This window comes from Pan paniscus, chromosome 21 (assembly GCF_029289425.2).
Source record: "Pan paniscus chromosome 21, NHGRI_mPanPan1-v2.0_pri, whole genome shotgun sequence".
Classification (NCBI taxonomy): domain Eukaryota; kingdom Metazoa; phylum Chordata; class Mammalia; order Primates; family Hominidae; genus Pan; species Pan paniscus.
In genome coordinates, this window is record NC_073270.2 from 67,531,920 (window position 1) to 67,556,630 (window position 24,711).

At 52.9% G+C, this 24,711-nt stretch overlaps 1 protein-coding gene across 3 annotated transcripts in view; it reads left to right on the forward strand.

The window, feature by feature from the left end:
• Positions 1–24,711, forward strand: part of CDH4 (cadherin 4) — a 712,793-nt gene that overhangs the window by 522,845 nt on the left and 165,237 nt on the right. For all 3 annotated transcript variants that reach the window (XM_034947466.3, XM_034947467.3, XM_063601128.1), the window contains one exon: positions 16,653–16,832. In XM_034947466.3, coding sequence (XP_034803357.1) covers positions 16,653–16,832 — 180 coding nt within the window. The remainder of the gene's footprint in view (positions 1–16,652; positions 16,833–24,711) is intronic.

The window sequence follows — 24,711 nt, forward strand, 5'->3', positions numbered from 1 at the left end:
ACTGTAGAGCACGTGCAAAGACTGGAGCAGGGAGCCCAGGAGAGGCCTAGGCCAGGGTGAACTCTCTCCTGCACAGGGGTGTCCCCCACTACTCACATGGTCCATATCCCCTATCCCCCAGGCCCATCCCCCCATCCCCCTGGCCCATCCCCCCATCCCCCTGGCCCATCACCCCATCCCCTGGACCCTCCCTCATCCCCAGGTCCCTCCCCCATCCCCGGGTCCCTCCCCCCATCTCCTGGAGAAGCCTGGATATGAATCACTTCTTGCCCTTCACCCTGAGAGCGGAGGCCTTGTAAGTGAGGCTGGCATTGCAGGGAAGCATCCACAGACTGCATTCCTCTGTGAGTTCCCCAGGGCTGGCTGGCTAGTGTCTGATCTGAACCTGGACACCTGAGCATTTGAGAACTTTAACTGAAGGGGACTACAGGTCATCAGGGCAGTGAGGGGATGGTCCCCCAGGGCTCTCCACATGAGCTGTTTCTGCAGAAGGCATGTCTGCCTTGGGAAAGCAACTAGAAGGTCCCGAGGTGGGGGTCCAAGTTTGAAGCTCACATCTCCAGAAAATGGTGGTTTGTTTTATCCTTCTCCCAAAAGGTGGCCCTCAACGGGACTGAAAAACAGCAATTCTAGAATAAATAAACAGCAACAGTGCCGTTGGCAAACTTGTAGACAACCTGTCCACCTCCTGGCTTTGTTTTGAAGATGACGAGCTATTTTAATGAGTGTGAATAACCTCCACGCTCCTGCAAGTTCAGACACCGTCACCAGCAGAGGTCTGGCTGCTCAGGTGCAGATTCCATGGCCCCTGGGTTCAGCAGAGCGTGTATTCGTATCTCCACGCGTGTTTCTCCACATCAGAACACAGACCCCCCCCCCAGCCCACTCCAGGGGGCTCGAGTTTCGGGGGTGATGGGCCATCAGTGTTAGGTTTCATGGCCGTCCAATGCACCCCAAAGGAACGGCAGCTTGTAACTCTTCATGGGTTGCGAAGGACGGGAGTGACTATTGGAATTGGTCTTGCTTCTTTCGGGCCTGAGAAGTTCAAACTTAGCCAGTGTTTTCAGGCTGCAAACGACCTTGAACGACATCTGGGCCAGCCCTTCACTTGTACATAGAGGGGTGCCCAGGGCCCCAGGGGCAGTCAGCTGCAGGGGCGGCCCCAGACTCCCCAGGACCAGGCAGGGAAGCCCCCTAGGGAGCAAAATCTGGTGGGTTATTGGTCATTTTCCCCAGGCCGTCCTGGTGGGAGAAGGGCAGACCTCACTGCAGACACTGCCAGGGTCACTGTCCCAAAAAGATGTGAAGGGGATTGAGCCCATGGTGACCTGGAAGGTGGCTTGGTGAAGATTCTTGCTGCCATGTGGAGGGTGTCAGGGATAAAAGTGGGCCATGCCGGCAGGGAGGCTCTGGTCACGTGAGCCGTGGAGGGAGGAGCGAGTGGTACAGACTCTGTGTCACCTCCTCCCCCAGAGGCATGGCCACAGGACTGGACCTGAGTGGCAGCCATGCCTCTGAGGACCTTGGAGTCCCATGGGCTGGGAAGATCTGGAAGTCACTGTCTTTGTTCACTCCAGGAGTGATGCTGGGCATTCACGTGTCCCAGCACTGCTGTGTGGCAGCTCTAAGACTTGGGGACACGACAGAGGACGCTGCAACGTGGTCCCCACCCTCACCGAGCTTACCTTCTCTCGGGGCAGGCAGGCCAGGTGTCCATGTGGCAGATGCGGTTTGGCAAATGCTGTGCAGGCACATTCAGAGTCAGGTGAGGGGTACCCAGCCCCGGGACAGGTGGACAGAGGGTAGAGGTGCTGTTTCATCCAGGGGTGCAGGATGTTGACATCCAAGTTGAGAGGTGATGTATGGGAAGAAGCCAGCCGTGAAAAAATTCCCGTGGGAGGAGTGTTCCAGACAGAGGGAACAGCAGATGCAAAGAGCCGAGCCAGGCCAGCTCCGGTCACAACGTAATTACTCAGTGCACCACTGTGGGATGTGTGCTCTGCCTCGGGCCCTGGGCCCTGCCCATATTGTGGTGCCGTGGATGAGGCTGTACGTTCTGCATGGTTGACTCATTTGCTGTCTGTCCTGACGCAATCGGAGGCTCAAGGGCTTTCCCAGAATTGCCACGAGGAATTAGGGGCAGAGGGGCACTGAGAGAGAGCCCCGGGGTGAATCTGCCTCTGCCCACCTCCCAGCCAAGGATGTCTCTGATCCATCTGCAAAATAAGGACCACGAGGTCCGTGAAGTTGTCCTGAGGGCATAACCTCAGGACTGCACGTGGCACCGCGTCCCATGTACAGTGACGGTCCCCCTGAGCCGTGGCCACTCTAACCCCAGCTCCATGTCTGTCTGGGCCAGTCAGTCCAAGACTTGGCCTCCTGACAGGGGATGAGCCCACCTGCCCGCCTCCCCTGCAGGCCTGTGCAGGCTGGGAGCTGAGAGGGCGCACAGGCGCGGTGTGGGGCAGGCACACGGGCCCTCCAGCGTCTCAGCTTCTAGCACAGTCAGGTTCTGCTTGGGCCGTTAGCTCTCGACTAGAGCTGGTGTGAGTGCACATGTGTGTGCATGGGTGTACACATGTATATGCGTGTGCACATGTGCACGTGAGTGTGCACATGGGTGTGCACGTGTATGCGCGCTTGTGAGTATGTGTGTGTGCATGTGTGCATTCGCACATGGGATAAGATGTGTGTGCACGCATATGCATATTTGTGCATGCATGTGTGCACACACACGTCTATATACACACTTTGGGGAGCCTGTTCAGAGCCCCCCAAACAGAGTTGTGAGGGGCCAGCGCTGCCCTCCTGCAGGTGATGAAAGTAAAACTGAAGGCAGACTTCTCAGACCAATACGTTTGTGTTTCACTCCAAGGCCATGGCTCTCATTTAATATTTGGTTAAAAATAAAACCCTCTGTGGTTCTGGAGAAGGATTTTGTGAAAACAGTGAGAAAGGGGTCATGGACACAGTCTTTTGTAGCTGGCAGAAAGATTCCCAGCAAGAACAGGGGTGTCTGTGAGACTGAAACGCCACACGGTGGACGACAGATCCATGAAGCTGGAGGTCCCCAGGGGACTCTTCAGAGGACATGTCACTGAGGGTCTGGGCGCCAGGGCTCTGGTTGGAGCGTTTATCGCGGTCCTCACCAAAGTCTTCCCGAATCACACACACTGATGGCACCGACCATCTTTCTCACTAATGCACAAAATGTGAACGATTTCATTCAGTTCCACCACTAATGACTCTGGGAAAAAGTAATACATTTTCCCTTAACTTGCTAATTTAATTTAATTTTTTTTTTACTATGAATATATTTTTCTATAAACTGGAGGGTAATTTTGTTTGAGGTGTTTCTAACTAAACATAATTTTCCTGATTCTCTAGAGCAAGTTGTTCTCAGCCAGGGCACTAGGCGAGACCCGAGACGCCTGTGGTTGTCACCACAGTGGGGTTGCTCGTGAGTTGGGTGCAGCCTGGCATGCTGCTCAGCATCCTACAGAACCCAGGACACCCCAAACAAAGAAGGATTCAGCCCAAAGTGTTAGGAATGCCGAGGTTGAGAAACCTGGTCTAAAGCCAGGGGTGCAGCCCGGCCAGGACCGAGGTCACAAGCTCGGTAGCTTGTCCAGATCTCTTTGTACCAGAACATTCTGGAACCTCCTTTCTTCTGCTAGATGGAAATACTTATCAACACCCTTAAAGAGGCTGACATCAGAACACACATGCCACCTGCTCTCTTGTCAGCCACAATTCCTTATCCTTCTGTATCTTCGCTTTTGGTGGGAGGCAAGGCTGAAGGGTAGGGGGAGGGGGCGGGTGGCTTTGAGATCTTCATCCAGAGAAACGTGGTGGTTACGTGGTTTGTGAGGCTAATTAGGAACAACATGAAACCCCTCCACGGGGTGATGGTAATTGTTACAAGTTGCCTAAAGAACCAACTCTAAACTTTCCCCCAGGACAGCCCAGGCCCTCAGAAGTCATAGCCCAGGCTCCGGCTTTGCCCACAGGTGCACGGGGAGAGGGGTCCCAGGACTGCAGCGTGCTGGGTGATCCTCCATCCTCTGTGTCCTGTGAGAGGAGGAACGGTGAGGGCTGAGAGCCCAGGCTCCAGGGGCCATGGCCTGAGTTCCAACCGGCCTCCAGAGGACAGCAGCATGACGCTGGGCAGGTCATGCAACCTCCCTGGGTAAAAATGAAGGTGCTGGCTTCCCGCCCCTACTCCATCCTGGGGGCACTGAGCCGAGACCTCGGTGCACCGACACTTTGGCAGCAAGCCATGAGCCTCCCTGCTGTGGCTTTCCTTCCAAATGGACACAGTGAAGAAATAACTGCCCGACTGTGTTCAGGAAAACTTTCCTTGTATTATTTCTATGGGAATTTTCAAAATGATGTCGCCTTTTTATGAGAGATCAGAAGTAAGAAATTCGGTGGTGCTCGTGGGGCAGGGAGAGTGGGTTTGGCCCCTACTGGTGTCATTGATGTAAGAAAAAAATACACTAAGTGCCTTTTCGGAATGAAACTCATGCAAATGCTGACTTACAATGGCTCACGTGTTCTATTTGTGAAAGAATGTAGATATCGTTCTTTTGTTTTAGTTTGTGTTTGTTAAATACCATTTTATTCCGTCCATCCTTAGCTACCATGGAAACCAGCTAGAAGGCTGCAGACAATATCCTAGTTAAATATTTTAAATATACATGTTTTCGGGGAAGCAAAATGGACCCTTTCTCAAAGGTACACTGAAAAGGAAATAGGAGGTAGAGGAATGAACTCTGTGTAGGTTTTAGGGCACCCCCTTTTTTAAAAGAAATCTAATTATCCTCAGTAAACATCCATACTAGGTTTGACATTTAGGGGAGGGGGGCTCACATAATTTCCTTTTGAAGCATGTTTAACCCAAAGCTATAAGGAAGCAATGAGAACAGGAAGACTGCGAATCAGAGAGATTGAAAAGAGCCATAAATAGCCTTGATATTTGGGGAAGAAATCGTATCCTCCCTGTTCCAACAGAGCAATGTACGTTCATAATGCAGGCATGGCCGGTCCTTCCCCAGATGTTTAATTTCCATGGCAGACTCCTATGCAATCGATAGTCTTGGAGCACTAGACTCTAAGACGTGGTGTGTGTGTGGCTGGGGTCAGCCACATATTTACCCAAACATTAGAACGTTCAACAAAACAGGAGCCGAAAATGCACTATGAGGTGGTGCCATGGGTCTGTGGTCACTGCCACATGAGAAGCTGCCAGCACCCGGGAGCCTGAGGCTAGACAAAGTCAAAGGCTGGTGGCTTTGGGGACAGAGGTGCTGGGTGGCTGGGACTACAGTGCACAGAGGGGTGAGCGCTGATTTTGTTAGTGAATAACGCGCAGAAGACGCCGTGGCCTCAGCAGGGCTCCGGGACCTACATAGGGTTTCAGAGCTCCCAGAACCTTCCATCCTGAGAGTGCTCTTCTCCCTGCATCCCCAGACAGAGCACCTTTCCTCTCACAGGAAGCTCCAGTGCATGGAGCATCCTCATAAGCCATGCCGCCGACAGCTCCGCACAGCAGGCAGCTCCGCACAGCAGGCAGCGCCGCACAGCAGGCAGCTCCGCACAGCAGGACCAGGTTAGAGGGCTGGGCGCAAGGAAAAGCTGCAATGCTTTGCCTTTGCAGCCAGTCCAGCCTCAAGGCCACCCCAGGGCCCACCTGGCTCTGCTGTGGGGATAGGCCAGGAGGCAGGAGCTCCCCTGCGCTGTTTCCCTGGGCCATCCAGTCTGCAGGTGGTGGACTTCCCCAAGTCAGAGTAAGACCGTTTCGTAGGCACTCTCTAGTGACACCTCCGAGATCTGTTCTGTGCCCATCACCATTCTACACAGTCATGAGGCATGTTGGAAACAGAATGAAATCCACAAGTTAGATGCATCTTATGCCTGACATGACCACACAGCGGGACTGGCCAGCATCTGGTATGGAAAGAAAGTTCCGCTCTCTGAGCTGAATTGTCTCATGATGATTAACTTTCTCATTCACACCAAAAACCATCTTCAATACCCACTGTTCACCCACATTTCCACTTCTGGAGACATTTGCCACCTCTATTTTTATCTTCACAGAAAAGGAGGGCTCTGTTTTCCCCACATGGCTCACAGGGTTGTGTGGAGCAGATCCAGCAGAATTCCTAGCTCGGGGCTGTTGCAAATATTCTTCTCTTCCTTGGTAGAATGGCTCCCACTGCACTCTGTCCAGCTTGTAAGACAAGGAGAGGCAGCAAAATCAGGGAAGTGAAGAAGCACAATCCCCTCTGTGTCCTCTCACCGTTCCTTGACACTGGGTCTAGTTTATCTGCTTATGCAAATCGGACCCCCAGGCTCTGCAGCTACAGAAGCCTTGTCTCTCAGCATTGCGGGTTCACAGGGCTATGCTGCCTATCAGAGAAATCCAGTGGCATGGGGACCTCCCCAAAGAGCCACTTTCTTGGGTAATGAGAGCCAGCAGTTACACCTTTCCAGGAGGGGGGCAGGTGCACCCCAACAAGCTGACACGGAGCACCTTGACCATGGCAACAGCCAGTACGGTGACCAGAGGTCATGTCCCAGCAGGAACTGATTTGAAAACATTCCCATAAATGCTTTTGTGGAATCAGGTGGACTTGTGCCATGCCATTTTCTCAACATTGTGGGGCACTTCAGATGCTAAGGACGTGTCCAGCAGGATCAGTGCAGGACCTGGCCGCTGGGCGGGATGACAAGTGAGGGATGCCACCACCACCATCTGTGACCTATCGCCAAAGGTCGGGGCTGCCGGCTTCCCTTAGAAATATACTACGGATCTGGTGTCAGGGAATTTGAAGCAATTTCCATGTTTTTGCCATTTCTTGAGGGTAATGACTTCGACTAGGAACAAGGGATGCTCGCTCTTCCTCACTGAACTTGGCAGGAGCATCAGGCCCCCCACAACTAATAAACCATGCTCAGGGAACCCAGGCCCTGTTCCCCTCTTCCATCTGCACCACGCTGGGGTTTTGATCAGGTCCACCCCATCTCAGCCCATCTATTCAAGAGGCCTGCTCTGGCATCTGTGCCTCTGGGAGGCATTTTCACGCGATGGCTACGGCACTGCGGAGCGGGTGCTTAGTTCAGGATGCCCAGGGAGCTCGTCCACCCTGCAGAGAGCCTCATGCAATGTGTCCAGAGGGTCTGGAGTGGGACCTGCTATCTGCATCTCTACCACAAGGAAATGTTACAATAGTTGATCACCATTCACCTGTGAACCAGCTCCCATGCCCCAGCCAGACCACGATTGTGGGGAAAGACCCCTCGTCTTCCATGGAAGGCACTCTGGGAGTTTCTGCGTGGAAGCCGGGTCTTGGTGGCTGCCCTCCCCCATGTGGCTTCACCTCTGAGTGTTTTAGCATTCCCTTCACTTAAAAGCCAGGGTTCCTCCTTGGCTCTTCATAATTCCCAGCTCCTAACAGATGCGTGGATTCGAGAATAAAAAATATAACAAATGATAACTTTTTGCATGTAGCTTGGGAGGTGCATATGATTATAATCTTTCCTTAACACTGTTTTTTTCTTTTTCAAAAAACAGAAAAAGACGATCATGTAAAGCCTGCCCCAGGTCAGTTTTGCATTCTTCGTCTCTCGCTTGCGAGTGATGAGGGGAGGGAAATGACCCGCGTTTTGCTGATACTGAGCTGTCCCTGGAGACCTCACCTCGCAGCCACAGCCAGTTACAGCCTCATCACACAGACAGGAGAGCAAGACCCAGGCAGGGAGCAGGGCTGCCAGAAGCTTAAGAAAATAAAACATTGTGGCCCCAAGAAGCCAGCAGGGCGGAATCCGGCCCTGGGGAGAGCACAGGCCGCCGCAGGGTGCAGGTGTGGACATGGGAGCTAGTGTGGTTTTCTCAACATGCACCTTGCCCGTGAACCCTGGGGCCACTGACTTCCAGTCGAACGGAAGTTGTCTTTGTGTGCCTTCCTTTTGTCTCTTAAGCTCATTTACCTCTCATCACTTCCCCTGAATCACAATTTATGTATTCTTGAGTGTGAGGGATTGGTCACTGTATCCCTGGGAAGAGAGAGGATGCCTGTATTTGAGATTGGTCCAGGAAGCCTGCACAGAGAGACCCGGGGCTGGAGAAGAGTTCATCCAGAAAGACCATGACACCATCCAGACCCCTCGAGCCCTGGGTGGAGAGTGAACACACCTTCCACGCAGGGCCCCCCGAGCAGCCCACTGGAGCCCAGGCTGTCATTTTATCTCTAAAAAGCCAAGCTCCACTTATGCATGGGGCTTTGTCGTGCATCCGCCCCATCAGTGGCAGTTTCGCAGCACCTTCCTCCCCAGATGTGAAGTGAAGCTTCCGCTCCCCAAGGTGCCCCAGGCTTCGGTTTCTAACATCACTCCTATCCCCACTGCTGCCCACATCCCAGGCATCCAGGTAGCTCTGGAGCACAGAGCTCACCAGCCCCTCCCGTCAGCAGGGAAGCCGAGGCCCAGAGAGAGTGGAAGCCTCATGCAGGTCGCAGGGCCCAGCACTAGGACCCGTGCCTGGAGGCTCCTGCTGCTGCTGCCTCCATAAATCACCATCTTGGAGTAGGATCAGCAGAATGCATTCGATAGGAAGCACAGTTGATTAGGGCTTAATGGGGAGAGGCGATCTGAAATGAGAAGCACTTTGTAAATAAAAGCTGATTAAGAAGCAGGCAGGTTTAGAGTCACCTGCACCTTGTAGACACATCCCTGGGGGCCTCAGGCCCCCACACCCTTCATCTGTCCCCTGAGGAAATGGCCCTGTCCCCGCTCAGCACTGGGCAGGTAGGCTCTGACCCTGGAAACTGGGCCCCTAGACAAGTTCATCTGCTGCCACTCCTGGCCGCTCAGGGCTCGGAGGGGTCCCGAGGATGGACCTCCCACAGCCTCGTGTAAGTAAGAGGCGGGAGTGGTGACACCATTTACCAGGCATCTGGGGCACACTGCTCCAGGCTCTGATGATGCCCCAGACTGCAGACTCTCTCCACCCCTGGGCTCTGTTCGACCGATGGACCGCCATCCCCAGCCAGCCAATGGCTGTACATGATACTGAGGCCAGCGACTCACCCTGGTGTCTGTCCCAGGAAAGGTAGCTGAAGCCACGAAGCCACAGTTGTGGGGCTCACAGATGTCATCTGCAAACAGACAGGCCGGGCTCTCAGCTCAGCTGCAGCAGAGCAGCCTTAGGGCGTAAGGAGAGCAGGGAAGAGGAGGAGGAGGAGGAGGACCGTGTCTCCAGGTTGCTGTCCAGGCCAAGGAGGCCGAGTGTGAACAGACTCTGAGGAGCCTGTCCTGGTAGGGACCAGCCTGGGCGTGGCACATTTCAGGAACAGCAAGACTGGGGCCAGGAGTCAGGATGGGGAAGGCAGGGGCTGACCTGGGCGGCCTGGAGGCCAGGCCCAAAGCCCCAGGTGCCTGTGGGGCAAGGGGACTGGCAGGGCTCCCACCCTCCCATCTCAAACCCTCATCGAGGGAGGAGAGCCCACCCCTTCCAGCAGCCCCGGGAAAGTCACTTGCTGGGGTCACCTGCCTTCCCTGGAGCAGTCACCTGGCCAGGTGGAATGCCGGACTCTGATTGGCCGGCTGGACCCTTAGGCCCACCCCCGCGCCTCTGGGATTGGCTCCCAGGAGGAAAGTATGGGTGGGATAGAGGGACCGTGGATGCTGGGCCCAGCCCTGGGTTCTCTAGGACCCCACTAGGCCACCCAGGAAGGAGCCTGGGCCCACACCTCCCTCCCTGGCAGGCCCCTTGGTCTGGGTCCAGGAGCCCACTTTGCTCACGGTGCCCTCACCAGAGCAGTCCCTGACCCTCCCCTCCCTACCCCACCCTCAGTCTCCCTCGCCACTTGGCCCCAGCTCTCCCTAGCCAGGCAATTTGGACAAATTCTTCCACTGACCTGGGCCTCAGTTTCCCTTCCTGGAATCTAAGGGTTGTGGGACACCCCGAGTTCGCCCGCCCCCCAGCCCTAGCCCCTGAACACTCAGAGCTCATCCTAGGCCCCCCTTGACCCAGCCTCCAGGCTGCAGGAGTCTTGCCCTCTCCTCTGCCCTCCGGAAGTCCTGCCCAGCTTTTAGGAGCTCCACCCCCAGCTCTGCCCCTTCTCAGGTTTCTTCCGACAGCAGGGCTGAAGGTCCCCATGTCTGCCAATGCTCCCTAGACAGTACCACATTCACCCCACACCTGGCAGGGGGGCTTCCTGATCACCCCCCTTTCACAGATGAGGGACTGAGATCGGGGATGAAATAAATCCTGACTTGAGCAGTGGAGAGAAAAGCCATGCTCCACGCAGCTCTGTTAACCTCGGAGCCTGTGACGCCCCCACCCTGCTTTCCTTCCAGGCCCCAAATAATGGTGGTGTCTGCCTGGTTTCTGAGGCATCCACACTGTCCTGTGCCACTGTCTGTGCCCCCTTCCTGGCCCGTCATGCCTGGCAAAGTCCTATTCACCCTTCAGTGTCCTGACCGAGATATAATACCCACCATGAGTGTTTCTGTCCCCAAGTCCCCAGTGGACTGATTGTGTGCGACTTGGTGCCAGTTTGAACCTCCTGCCTGATTCTGACTCTGCACTAATCGTGGGCCCTGTGGGAAGTGGTGGGATGGGCCCATCAGGATGGTGGGCCACAGGTCAGACAGCTTGGGCTCCAGTCCTGGCCTTCCAAGCTTGAGCGGGACTTCATCCCTTGAGCTTGATGTCCTCTGTGGGCTGCCCTGAGGACTAAATGAGACTGTGTCTGGGAAGTCACTTGGGCAGGGCCAGGGCCCGTACAGGACTCAGGAAGGTATCCCTGAGGTCATGGCTGCACCCCGCCCCCACATGAGCGTGCAGGAGACAGTCTGAGGGCCATTTGCTTTGTCGTCTCCTGGCTCAAGGGTGGCATCAGTAACTATGTGTGGATGCAGTGGCTTAAGTCTGTCCACTGAGTTTGCTCCATAGAAAGTGAGTGGCTATCAGGGCCCTGCTGCCCCCACCGGGGCTGTGGTACCTCCCTAACGTGTGGGACTAGGAAAAGATGCACAGCCCCTGGGGCAGTACCGGGTCCAGGGTGGCACCAGAGCAGGTGTTCCCTGCCGTGTGGAGTGTGGCCTGCCAGGGGAGGTGCTGTAGATTGAGCCTGCCATGAGGATGAGGCGCCCAGGCAGAGAGAGGGGCGGGAGCAGGGCCTCGGGTGGTGGTGGTGGAGGTGGAGGTCCGGTCCCCAGCACCTGGCGGGTGAGCTGAAACCCTATAGGCTGGAGGCCAGAGTGGGCGCTTTGGGCCGCTCCTGCCCACTGCCCTATAGGCAGGGAGCTGAGAGTGCATCAGGAAGCCCAGTGGGGCTGAATCAGGGCAGAGTCGAAGGCACAGGGAAGAGGAGGGAGCGCAGGAGGGGAACTGTGGGGTATGGGACACTGCAGCCCAGGGCGGGGCCCTGGCCACAGGGCCAGTTTCCAGGCCCGGAAACACTCATGGGAGATAAAAGTAGGACCACGGCCCAGGTCTCATCCTGTCAAGGACGGCTCCATGAAACATCCTTGGGGAGCCATCCTGCAGGCTGCAGCAGCTCCGGGAAGCTGCCCCCTCACGCATCTTCCCAGGTGTCCGTGAGTGGATGGAGGCGATGGTGGGCAGCTGCCTTGGAGCTCCTGATTCTGCAGATCTGCAGGCACGAGCTTGGTTGGACCCCAAAGGCCAGCTCAGCCACCAGGACCCTCCTGGACCCTGCTAGTTACAGGACTTCTAGCTTGAGCTAAACTGTCAGGATTCGGGGAGTGGGTATGGCCAAGATATCTTGCTGCTGGGCTGTTGGTTTTGAGAAAGTTGTGATGTGCTCTATACACACACACACAAACACACACACACAAGCAATGCGTACCTGTGCATGTGTAGAATGCATAAACACACATGTATTCATACACGTGCATTTGTGCATGTGTGTACATGTAGTCATACACCCATACATCTGTGCATACTTGACGTGTGCATTCATATATATCTATATGTGCGTACATGCATGCATACAGGCATAGCGCCTGTATACACATGTGCACATGTGTACTATCTAGTTTCTGGTAATGGTGTAGTAGAGGTCACCTTTAAGTCATTACCCAATGCTCAGTCTTCATTCACTCCGAAATACGGAAGAAAGACATGCACCAGGGAAAATCAGCAGGTGTCATCTGTTAGAATATATTTTTAAGCGTAACTGGAAGCATTATTTTCAATGAGTATAATTATGCATCAGTGTTTATGTGATGTCTTCTGAATGGGCCCAAGATGACTGCGTGTTCAAAAGAACATGCTTGTTCGACCAGGGTGAGTGCTAATTGTGGTTGACATTTTCTTCCAGGGAAGCGGGTGCATCTTCCAGGCAGAAGCCCGCACAGGTCTGGCACTGATTTTCACCAGATTTTGTTATTACATTTGTCTCACAGCTTTAAAATAGTAGCAAATATGTGCAATTTATTTAAACAACACTAGGGAAATTAACGCCATACAAGCTCATCCTAAGCAAATGAAAACGAAGGATTTTTTTTAAAAACGGCTGTATGAAACCCCTTTAAAACTCGGAGTCTGAGATTCAGAGGGCCCTGGTGAGCTGCTGCTGGTCCTGAAGCACCTCCAGGCGGGAGAGACCAGCCAGTCTCTGCCTCCATCTCCCGCTGGGAGATGCGGGGGAGCTGCAGATGCCCAGCGGGCCCCTGCTAGCAGCTGTGCCAGAGGCTCCCCTCACCCTCATCTGGGAGAGATCTGTCCAGGCTGCCTGCCCTCGTGCAGACCTGCTCCAGAACAAAAATAATGCTCCACCACCCTTCTCCAGAGGTGGATCCCCAGTTGCCTTTGGGCTGGGAGACGCCCTGTTCTCCAACTGCAGAACATATCAGGCGTGGTTGGCGGCCCCACCCCAGAGTTGTTAAGTCTTAGGTGAGACCTAGGAACCTGCATTCCTAATGAGCTCCACAAGGCACTGAGCTGCTGGTCCTGGGACCAGCCTGGGAGCTCAGACCTGTTTCTCCCCAGTCTGGGATTTATGGAACACATCCCGGGTGGGTGCAGGAAACATCACTCAGACCCCCTTTTCCCTTGGTTCCCCATCTGTTCCATGGGAAGATCGATTTCCGCCCAGTCCAGGACCTTCCTGAGGTCCAGCAAAGGGAATTCGACTTCACAAACAGAGACCACAGAAGGGAGAGGTGGCACTTTCAGGTGCTCTGGCCTTGGGGTCACACTCCTGGCGTCCGAATCCTGCCTCTGCTGAACGGGCTGCATGGGTTTCATGAGTGCCTTGGCCTCGCATGGTAGGAAAGTGGGAATGATGGTGCTCCCCGCTGAACTGGTGAGAGGGAGGATTTATGGGGAGACTACCTGGAACAGCATTTGGCCTGGAGCCTGGAACCTGAGTGCACGCCACATCTATTATCATTGTTCCTGTGGGCTATGTTGGCGTTATTTCAAGCCACTTTGAGCAGTGGGATTAATCTGGTCTTTCTCATCAAAGCTTAGAGCATATTAACGTAAATTGTCATATCCCCAAGGTAGAGACCAGCTCCCAGGGAGGTGCTCTCTGTCTGGGGCTAGGACTTGGAGGACAGGTAGGATGTCTTCAGTGGAAGGGCCAGATGCAGAGTCCTGCTGTCCTGCTCATCGGACATTCAGTACCTATGAGGCACAGGCTACTGGTCTGAGCGAGGAAACCATGGAGTCCAGTTGTCTGTGCTGGGTTCCGGGGAGGATGTGCAGCTAGGACTGTCCTGGAAGCTCTTCAAAGGCCCCTGAGGAGCCTAGAAAAGCCCCCGCCCCTTGTCATCATGAGAGGCTGAAGTCGAGACCCCTGGGTCTCCATGTTTGCACCTCACATGGCTCCTTTCTAAGGAAGGCCGGGAGTGCCCCATGGAAGCCTCCTGGGTTTTATTAATTGAGGCAAATGGTGGTGTGGACCCCCACTGCCTGGAGGGGCAGCCTGTGGTCAGACGCCTCCTGGCCAGCTTTGTCCTCCCTGCCTTGGGCTGCCCTGGTGCAAGGTCCATTCTCCACCACGTGAACTCTCATATCCCACTGCCTCTGCAATTCAGATAAAATGAGCATCAACCACGAAGACTGTGGCGAGGCATGCCATGTGGGCACCCTGCACTGGACCCGATGTGGCAGACGCATGGATGCCGCATATATGCGTGACATTCTGTTGGCGCTGTCAGCCACAGGAGTCATGTGCACTATCACGTTTAGGAAACACAGAAAGGGGCCAGGCGCAGTGGCTCACACCTGTAATCCCAGCAGTTTGGGAGGCTGAGACGCCCAAGGTCAGGAGATCGAGACCATCCTGGCTAACATGGTAAAACCCCATCTCTACTAAAAATACAAAAAATTAGCCGGGCGTGGTGGCGGGCGCCTGTAGTCCCAGCTACTCAGGAGGCTGAGGCAGGAGAATGGCATGAGCCCAGGAGGCAGTGCTTGCAGTGAGCTGAGATCGCACCACTGCACTCCAGCCTGGGCGACAGAGTGAGACTCCGTCTCAAAAAAAAAAAAAAAAACACAGAAAGGTAAAAGGAAGGAAGTAAAATATGATAACAGAACTCCCTGGTGACCAGAGAAAACCAGTGTGTGCATTTTCATGTATTTTCTTACATTTCTTTTTTCTTTTTTTCTTTTTTTTTTTTTTTTTTTTTTTGAGACAGAGTTTCGCTCTTTTTCCCGAGGCTGGAGTGCAATGGCACAATCTTGGCTCACTGCAACCTCCACCTCCCAGGTTCAAGTGATTCTTCTGTGTCAGCCTCCTAAGTAACTGGGACTATAGGCATGTGCCACCACACCTGGCTAATTTTAGATTTTTAGTAGAGATGGGGTTTCACCATGTTGGCCAGGCTGGTCTCGAACTCCTGACCTCGGGTGATCCAGCTGCCTTGACCTCCCAAAGTGCTAGCATTACAGGCATGAGCCACCACGCCCAGGCTCTTTTTCTATCCTTTAAAAAAATCCAGTTGAGGCTGCCATGGTGGCTCATGCCTGTAATCCCAGCACTTTGGAAGGCCAACACGGGTGGATCACCAGAGGTCGGGAGTTTGAGAGCAGCCTGGCCAACATGGCAAAACCCCATCTCTATTAAAAATACAAAAATTAGCCAGATGTGGTGGCGGTCTCCTGTAATCCCAGCTACACAGGAGGCTGAGGCAGGAGAGTCGCTTAAACCCAGGAAGCAGAGGTTGCAGTGAGCCAAGATCATATCACTGCACTCCAGCCTGGATGACACAGTGAGACTCCATCTCAAAAAAAAAAAAAAAATGCAGGTGCAGTTGATGCTATATGTATGCTTTGGTGCTATTTCTGCACTTACTAATATTTTATGGACATTTCTTCATGTCAGTCTTAAAAGAGTAACTTTCAATGATTATAATATTCCCAGACATGAACACAGTGTAATGCGTTTAGAATTCACTGTCAGACATTCAGATTTGTGCTCTGGTATTTTTACTTGTTTAAAAAACATCCAAAGTAAACATCTGTCTATAAGGACTTTGGTCCACCTAGAGTTTCCTGGGGACAGATTTCCAGCTGTGGAGTTACTGGATCAAAAGGGACCGTCCTTTTTGAGGCTCTTGATAGTCACTGGCAACTGGAAGGCAGAGGGCTGTGCTGAGTGACCGCGGGGACCCAGCAGCAGGAGTGCATCAGTGTCAGTCCTGACAGCCTGGGCCCTATGCTAAGCATGGGCTGGGCATTTTCTCATTGTCATCTGATGTCATTCCCATAGCAGTCCCTAAACTCAGGGCCATTGCTACTATCTCCCTTCTGTCAGAGAAGAACCCAGGATTGTGAGAGATGAAGGCACTTTGCCCCACGTCACATGAGCTTTTGTACATACACACAGGTGGGGTCTAAAGCCAAATCCCACACCCTCAGCCATCAGCCTCCGCCCACTGACTCCCATCAGCCTCCACTCACTGACTCACTGCACACCCCCAGTGTTGCAGATTCATTTCGCTCAGCCTTGTCAATCTGACAGGTAAAAAGGATATATTACTTAGATATGCATTATTTGATTACTGGGAGATGTGGACATTTTTCATAAGTTTATTGATCATTTATATTTGTTTTGCTGTGAATTATCTATTCATGTCCTTTTCTTGTTAGGAAACAACATTCCATTTGATTTTCTTATTTCTAAGAGTGCTTTATATAGTGACTATTAACCTTGTGTCAAATTGTTGTAAATCATATTTTCCAAATGTGTCAATTGCCTTTTGGGTCTGTTTTCATAAACAGGAGTTTTGTGGGAAAACGTATTAGTCTTTTCTTTTGTGATCTCTTGCATTGTTTGGGGTGAGCTTAAAAAGCCCTGTCTACACTATTGGTGACATTGTCCACTATATTTTCTTCTTTCTTTATGGTTTCTTTTTCCCGCATTTAATTTTGTAATCGGTCTCATCATATTGATGGGGGTCTCACTTGATTTTTTTTTCCTAATAGTTCCTTTCCCAGCGTTATCCCGCCCTTCCCGCTTAACTCCTTTTCCCGCTTAGCTCCTTGTCCCAGCGTTACCCGCCTTCCCTGTCAGTCTCGGGCAGTACAGATCATCTTAGCAGATGCCATTTTCCTCTGTGCAAAACCTAACTGGACTTCTCTGCCTCTTCTCTCCGCTTTCCAAATAAAGCCGCAGAAAGGAAAGAAGATCGTGGCTCTGGACCCCTCTCCGCCTCCGAAGGACACCCTGCTGCCGTGGCCCCAGCACCAGAACGCCAACGGGCTGAGGCGGCGCAAACGGGACTGGGTCATCCCGCCCATCAACGTGCCCGAGAACTCGCGCGGGCCCTTCCCGCAGCAGCTCGTGAGGGTGAGTGCAGACCCCTCCCGTTGGCACGGGGGTCTCGGCGTTAGCAGTAGGCTCTTCTCCCGACATCCCAAAGCCAGGGGCGGGTTCCGCGTTTGGTGTCTAAGAAGGTCGCGATTTCACCCTTTCCGTAATGAGATAAGCCTTACACAGCGCGATGAAAAATTCAGGCGGGGAAGCTGCGTCCTCCGCGGTGGATGGGCCTTTGTGAGTTAGGGGTGATTTCTCTCTTGGTTACTTTCAAGTGGCTGCTGTGTGTGTGGAAGCAGCGGGCAGGGGTGTGGATCGTGGCCTTTGACCTCTGACCCCTTTCTTCGGTCTGATCACATTTCTTTCCATGGATGACTAAGATCCCGGATGATGGGGTGGTGCCATGACGATCCCTGCGCCGAGGCCAGCGTGCGCCGTGCCGCGGTCTGTCCCAAGGCCACCCGAGATTGCTTTTACCGCAGGAATAATTTATTTTACAAATTTGTGTTTCTATTATCAAGGCCATCAACGAGCAATTTCTTCTTCCCTTTGAAGAAAATTGCAGCCCAATCTGAGCAACAATTTGATAAAAGGATGGCGAGAATTCCATTAAATAATTCCCAACCGTTGTGGAAAAGCCTCACCCCACCCTTTGGAAATGAGGGTCCCCAGAGTGTGCTTAAGGGGTCATTCTCATTCTTTGTGCTGTTTAGTGTGTTTTGTTTCTCATTCCTTTCAATGCAGAAGGCTGGGCTGTGCGTTTGGAATGCAGAGATGGGAGGAAGAGAGCAGCCACCAGGCAGGGTCCCCCCAGTTCTTTGTATCCCTAACCTCGGCCACCAGGGGACCCCACCAGGGAGCAGCCAAAATGACCGGTTATTTATAGCAGAAACTCTGGCATGAGTGAATGCAGTGTGCCTCCACACCCCAGCCAAGGTGACTTGGTTGCAAATGTATCACCTGCCTTCTCTGCACAGAGCCGGCCCTCCCACCTCAGCACCCAGCCTCTGCTGCATTCTTCCCTGTCAGGGGCTCAGCTTTCCTTGGCCACCCACGCCCCTTGAGGGCCAGGCAGGTTTGGAGATTTTCCTGTGAAATGCAGTTCAGGGCTTGAAGGAAGCCACCAGGGGTTGGAACCCCATCCTGGGCGAGCTTCCCAGGCCCACATCTCCTGGGCCCACTGGGCAACCTCCCGCCCACCACGGATGCTAGAGACGATGCCAATGGCAGTGCCGTGGCCCCCATGCTGCACCCACCTCACCATCCTTGGGGCCGGGATTTCTTGCATCCGGCCATTGCTTGTGTTGTCATTGACTTAAAATTCGTCTCAAAGTGATTCATTTTTTTTTCCAACTTTTACTGTAAGTTCAGGAGTACATGTATAGGATGTGCAGGTTTGTTACTTAGGTAAACGTGTGCCATGGTGGTTTGCTGCCCCTGTCAACCCATCACCTAGGTATTAAGCCCAGCATCCATTAGCTATTCTTCCTGATGCTCTCCTTCTGCCCCACCCCTCCCACAGGCCCCAGTGTGGGTTGTTCCCCTCCCTGTGTCCATGTGTTCTCATCATTCAGCTCCCACTTATAAGTGAGAACATGTGGTGTTTGGTTTTCTGTCCCCACTTTAGTTTGCTAAGGATGATGGCTTCCACCTCCATCCATGTCCCTGCAAAGGACATGATCTCGTTCCTTTTTATGGCTGCATAGTATTCCGTGGTGTATATGTACCACATTTGCTTTATCCAGTCTGTCATTGATGGGCATTTGGGTTGATTCCATGTCTTTGCTGTTGTGAATAGCGCTGCAGTGACCATACACGTGCATGTGTCTTTATAAGAGAATGACTTCTGTTCCTTTGGGTGTACACTCAGCAATGGGATTATGAATCAAATGGGAGTTCTGCCTCTAGGACTTTGAGGAATTGCCACACTGTTTATCCACAAAGGAGATTGTATACCAAACCGCAGTTTGATCACTGGGATAGTTTGTCAGGCTGGAAGCTGACTGTAGAGAAAAGCATAAGGTGAGAGAACAAAGGCTGCCCCTGATTTGTTACCCAAGCCAGTGGGGCAGGGGCTGCGGGGTGTGCTGGAGGCATGAGGACCAACCAGAGATTCCTCTTTGAAGGTCATCAGGATTGAAGGTCACCGAGACAGGGAGCGGGCTTCCATCATGCTCTTCCACCTTATTTAATGCCTTGTGCTTCTGCCACCCCCACATTGCCCCTGGTAGACAGTCATCGATCTTACTCTGGGGTCAGCAAACCTTTTCTGTGAAGGGCCAGGTGGTAAATATTCTAGGCGTTGTGACCATACAGCTTCTGTCGCTGTGGTGTGAAAGCAGCCTCAGGCAATGTGTCAACTAACAGGTTGGCCGTGTTCCAATAAAACTTTATTTACAAAAACAGGGAGTGGGCTGGGTTAGCCCATGGGCCATGATTTGACAACTGCCAATCAGACACTTTTCCGAAACTCAAGAAAGGGCTGCCCAAGCCACCCTCACAGGCACAGGGTAGGCACATTATTTGTGGAGTGAGTGAGCAGTGAATTTGAGGGCCCTCATCTGCTTGCACACCACAGAGTGGGTACCAGCGGCATCTGACTGTTATCTCTGTTATCTTAGCACAACTGGGATATTCTGCTGTCCTGGCTCTTGGAGTTTCTCAGCCTGATGATCTAGGACTGAAAGGCGGGAATTTCTTCCTCAGCTCTGCTCTGCAGACAGGCTTGTAAAAGGGAACGTGAAAGAGCGAGGTCACATAGGCACAGCCCCTGTCCCAGGAGGGTCCCCAAGCTGTGTGTGGCCCCACACACCATCTCCTGATGGACAGTGGAGAGAAAGACCTCCTGCAGCATCAGTGGCTGAGGAAGTCTGGGCTGGGACGGGCCCCATGAAAGGACCAAATCCTCCCAGACCAGCAGAGGGCTCGGGTGAGGATGGGCCCAGTTGTCCTGTTGATGAGAACGTTTCTCCGGAAGACATAATCATGAGAGCCCACCTTACTCCACATCTGAATGCCCTGATGGGGAACATGGCTTTCCAATTTGCAGCAGGGAAATATGCCCCTTCTGATTAACACGAGCTTGGAAAGTGTGGCTGAGAGAGCAGCCGGCACCGGGAGCTCTTCAGGCCCTGCAGGTGCAGCCTCCTGAGGACTGTCTGCCGCTGACCTTTCTAAACTAGAAATGTGCAGGGAGGAATTGTGAATTTGGCTTTGGGTGTCAGAATGAGAAAAGCTGCAAATTCCGTGCTCCCAGGAAACCACCCCCAGCATCTCCGACCCAGGAAGTGGCAGCTTCTCCTGTTCTGGGGTCTGTGGCTTTGCTATGGTTTGGAACCACTTTGTCATCTGCTCCTCATACCCCCTGACTCGTCCAGCAGCCCCTGCAGGCAGGGTCACCTCCATGCCCAGAACGTCACTGCAGAACAGGCCGTGAGCGGAAGGAGGCAGTGAGGTGGGTGCGTGTTAGGGCTGATGAGCTGCACTGCAGCATTTCAGAAACTGAACCCAACCTAAGTCGATTTCTTGCTCACTGTGAAGGTTGGTGGGCAGGGCGAGGGTGGCCTGTGCTCCAGCCATTCAGCCACCCAGGATGAGCGTCTCGGGACTGGCGAGGCTTACAAGTGGCATACGTCAATCGTGCCTACATGCCACTGGCCAAAGCCCAGTCACATGACCACGTCTAATTGTAAGGGACATGGGGAACGAGTCCAACTCCGTGTCATGAAGGAGGGGGAAATATGGTTGGTGAACGGCTGGTCTCTGTCGAAGCAGGTTTCTAAAGATGAGATCAGCCTGTGTCCTTTCCTCCCTGATGAACCCACTGTCCCAAGGAGCCCCTAGTCACTGGAGCCCTGGGTGAGCAGTTCAGATGTAATTCGCCAACCAGATCATTCTTTACCCTCTGCCCTGCTTCAGTTCGCCGTAGTGCTTGGTGTGAACTGGCTGTATTTTCTGTCTTTATTCACCTACTTACTTCTTCTCTAAGAGGAGGCTTCCTGAAGACAAGGATCTTGGCTGTACCCCTAGTGTTGTAAACAGCCCTTGGCATGCAGTGGGCACTCTATTTGTTGAGGGAATGAATGAGTGAGTGAGTGAGTGATAGACGTGATCTCAGTGGTGACTGTTGTGCTGGGCACCCATCAGCTAACCCTGCAAAATGGCCCAGCAGTTGGAATTTGGCAGAAACGTTAGCACTGCCTGTCCTGGCTCTCAGAGTCCCTGCAAGTATCGCTGTGGCTCACACAGGGGCATCCCCTTCAGCTTCCATCCGAAGGAAGGCGGAGTGGGCATCCAAACCGAGCTTAATGCCTGGAAAGATGGACCTTTAGTGAATGGAAAATGGAATTTCCATTGTGGCTTCTGTAGATTTGCCTTTTCCAAATGGACTCCAAGTCATTATGTAAGAACTCAGTGCATGTGCGCACACATCCACATGCGCACACACGTGCATACAAAAACACACGTCCACACGCGCACACACGTGCATACAAAGACACACACCCACACGCGCACACACATGCATACAAAGACACACATCCACATGCGCACACACGTGCATACAAAAACACACATCCACATGTGCACACACAGGCATACAAAAACACATCCACATGCGCACGCACGTGCATACAAAGACACACATCCACATGCGCACACACGTGCATACAAAAACACACATCCACATGCGCACACACTTGCATACAAAAACACATCCACATGCGCACGCACGTGCATACTATACACACATGCACACATGTGCATGCAATACACACATCCACATGTGCATACACGTTCATACTATACACACATGCACACACATGCATACTATACACACATCCACATGCACACACACGTGCACACTATACACACATGCACACATGTGCACATACCACTCTGCTTCACACACACACACTCCTACACGTTCATGTTTGCCACCTCCCTCCCTCCACCCTCCCCTCTATCTTCCATTGAATTCTTATCTAGCACAGGCAGTGGTTTGGGGGGTGCTTTCCTGTCCCCATTTCCATCTATAGGAAGCTGATGAGCTTCCTGGCAGTGTTGGAGGGGAGGCGGCTCCTGGAAGAAGCCCCAATCACAGAGACGGTGGTGAATGCAGCCTGATGCGGGGCGGCAAGCTGAGCACAGAGCGCTTTGAGGTTCAGCTGGGATCAGCTGCAGTTCTGCGCTCATTAAGGCATTTCATTCTGATAAAATATGTTAAATGAAAAAACGAGCGGGAGAGGAGGAGGCAGAATACTCTTCCCCAAAAAAAGTCTGTTAATTACAGGCTTTTTCCTTGGAAGGAATATCACGTCTCTTCCTAAGCACTAGCGGCACTGCACAGAGGGAAATAGGTAACCTACTTGTAGAGAGGAAAGCCCTGAAAAGCAAAGGGGTGGCTCTAATCGGCGGGACTGTGGAGCCAGGGGTATCTGTGGCAAAGCAGGGAGCCACGCCTGGTGGTTCTGCCACTGGAATCAGACCGCAGTCTAAAGTGAGTGGTGAGTGAGGAGGTGTACCCACACCGCGGAGGGAACACTCAGAACCCCAGGCTGTCCCTTCTTCTCAAGCAGAGGAGGGAGGAAGCCGCTCACAGTTACCGAACTGATTTTCCAGGAACTTGGATAGGGACTTTTCTTTATGTCCCCAGGGGAACTGGGGAAAATGGCAGGAGGGAGCAGCATTTAAAAGGTTAGCAGGACGCCCTCCCTGGTCCAGAATTCTGGCTCTGGACTGGACAGTTTGGGCAGTTGCTACAGTGCCAAGCACCATGTGGGCACTGGGGCTTCAGGGGAGAGAGGATATAGAGCTCTCCTGTGGCCTTCAGGAACCACCAAGCAATCCACATTCTGCCTGAAGTTCACAACCTGGTCCCTCGGCCCTTGTAGGGCTGGTACCTACACAGGCACATTCTTGAAGGGTTTTAAAACGCCACTTGCTTGGCTAGCATACACGTTAGGTTTGACTCCTGGCGAGATTCAGAATGAGGATAAAATGAAACTTTTAAGAAGAGCATCTATTGCTTGGCTGAGTCTACTACCAGTTCACAATATGTTCCCTTGAGAGGCTGTCCCGGGCAACTGTAGGAATCAGCGAATCAGCTCAAGGTGATGAGGGGGAACGTAGTGCTTCCTGGGTACGAATCCTTTCATTTTGGCAGTTGATATTTTAGAAGACAAGAAGTCATGCAAACCCTCGGGCCCCCCTGCCAGAGGACAAGCTGGGAAAAGAGCTCTGAAGACAAGGCTCTGGAGGGAGGTCGCTCCACAGTCACGGAGCCTGCAAGGTGCTTAGGCCGCTCGGAGGAGACACGCAGGAGCCATTTCCAGAGAAGCACAATCACAGGTGCGCAGCCACAGATGGCTCACAAAGGATGGCTCAAGTCAGCCCCCTACACTGAACAACTCAAATGAGCTTAAGTGGATTGAAGTGCAACGTTTCCTTCACGTCTTCTGGATAAATTCGGTTCCCATTTGTGCACATACACCCCATTGCTTCACATCCAGCCACAAATACTTACACCATTCTATGTGAACAGAGATGGGCTGAGTCTTTGGGAGCATGGAGGTGAAAGGGCACATGCCTGCCCTGCACGGGCTCTGGACTGCTTCAGCAAATGAGTGATGCCCCGAGCTGGGTCTGCACCCCGAGATGCACGGCCAAGGCGCCGGAGACCCCTCTCTGGCCCGTGGCAGGGGCCCCATAAAAGTTGATTGGATGTGTGAGCACGTGTGGTGGAGCCAGCTGAATTTTAGCCCCATGTTATCTTTACAGAATGTTTGCTGGGTAACTTAGCAGTATAATTAGCACGGAGTCCACCTAAGCACCCACTTTCCGATACTCTAAAGCATCCATGTGTGTACGAATGACTCACGTGGCAGTCATTCGTTGTCTCATGGAAGCAGGGTGGCCTTTCCAAAGCACGGATGTGGCTGTGTGGTTCCCACTGTCCTTGGGAGATGGCCTGAATCCTCACCTTGTCCCACAGGTTTCATGAGCTCACGCCACCCCTTGGCACAGCAAGCTCCAGTTGTGCTGGTGGCTCATAGCTTCCAGACTGGCTCGTAGCCTTGGTCACCTGCAGTCCTGTGCACAAGCTCTCCCCTCAGCCTGGAGAGGGTTTTCCCGGTGCACCCGACACTCCCCTCAGCCCGGCTACTCCCTACCTGCTCTGAGAACTCCCCACTTTTCAGGACCCATCAGAGGCCTTCCCATGGGGCCAGGGCACCCGCTTTGCCTGCTACTGTGGCAGAGTTTTTGACACTGTTTCGTCGGTAATTATTGTCTGCATCCCCCCACTAAACCTAAAGCTCCTTGAGGAGTGCACATGTCGTTAAACGCTCATTAAGTGAGAATGACGGACACAGCCCTAGTGCCCACCTCTGCTAGTCAGCCCTTCATAGTCATTAGGAAGATTGTTACGTTAGGGATACAGTACCTGGCAATAATAAATTGGAAGGTCTTTTAGTAATGGTGGTGTGGTTTCATTCTAACACTCCTATCAATAATAACTATAAATTCTAGGGGAAAATGTTTAAGCTCTTTGAAGTTACTTGGGAGAAATGGATAGTAGACAGAATCTGTTGGGGACTCCACGCTCGAAGGGAGAAAATGGCACCGGGTGAGATGTGTGTGCAGGTGGCTTCCCTCCGAGGGCACCATCCCAGGCCTTGCCTCAAAGGGTGAGTGGATCTCAGGCAGGAAGCCACAGACGTGCTGGTCACAGGAGCTGTAAGATGGAGTTTAGAATTGACAAAGCAGCTGGAATGTGAGGGGATAAATTCTAGAAAATACATAGCCACAGATACGGACTCCCCAATACGCATGTAAGCTCTGCCCAGATCCTTGGCTGCTCCGGAACTGTGCATGCACAGAGAGGCACTGAAGGACCCAGTGAAAGCAACAGTCA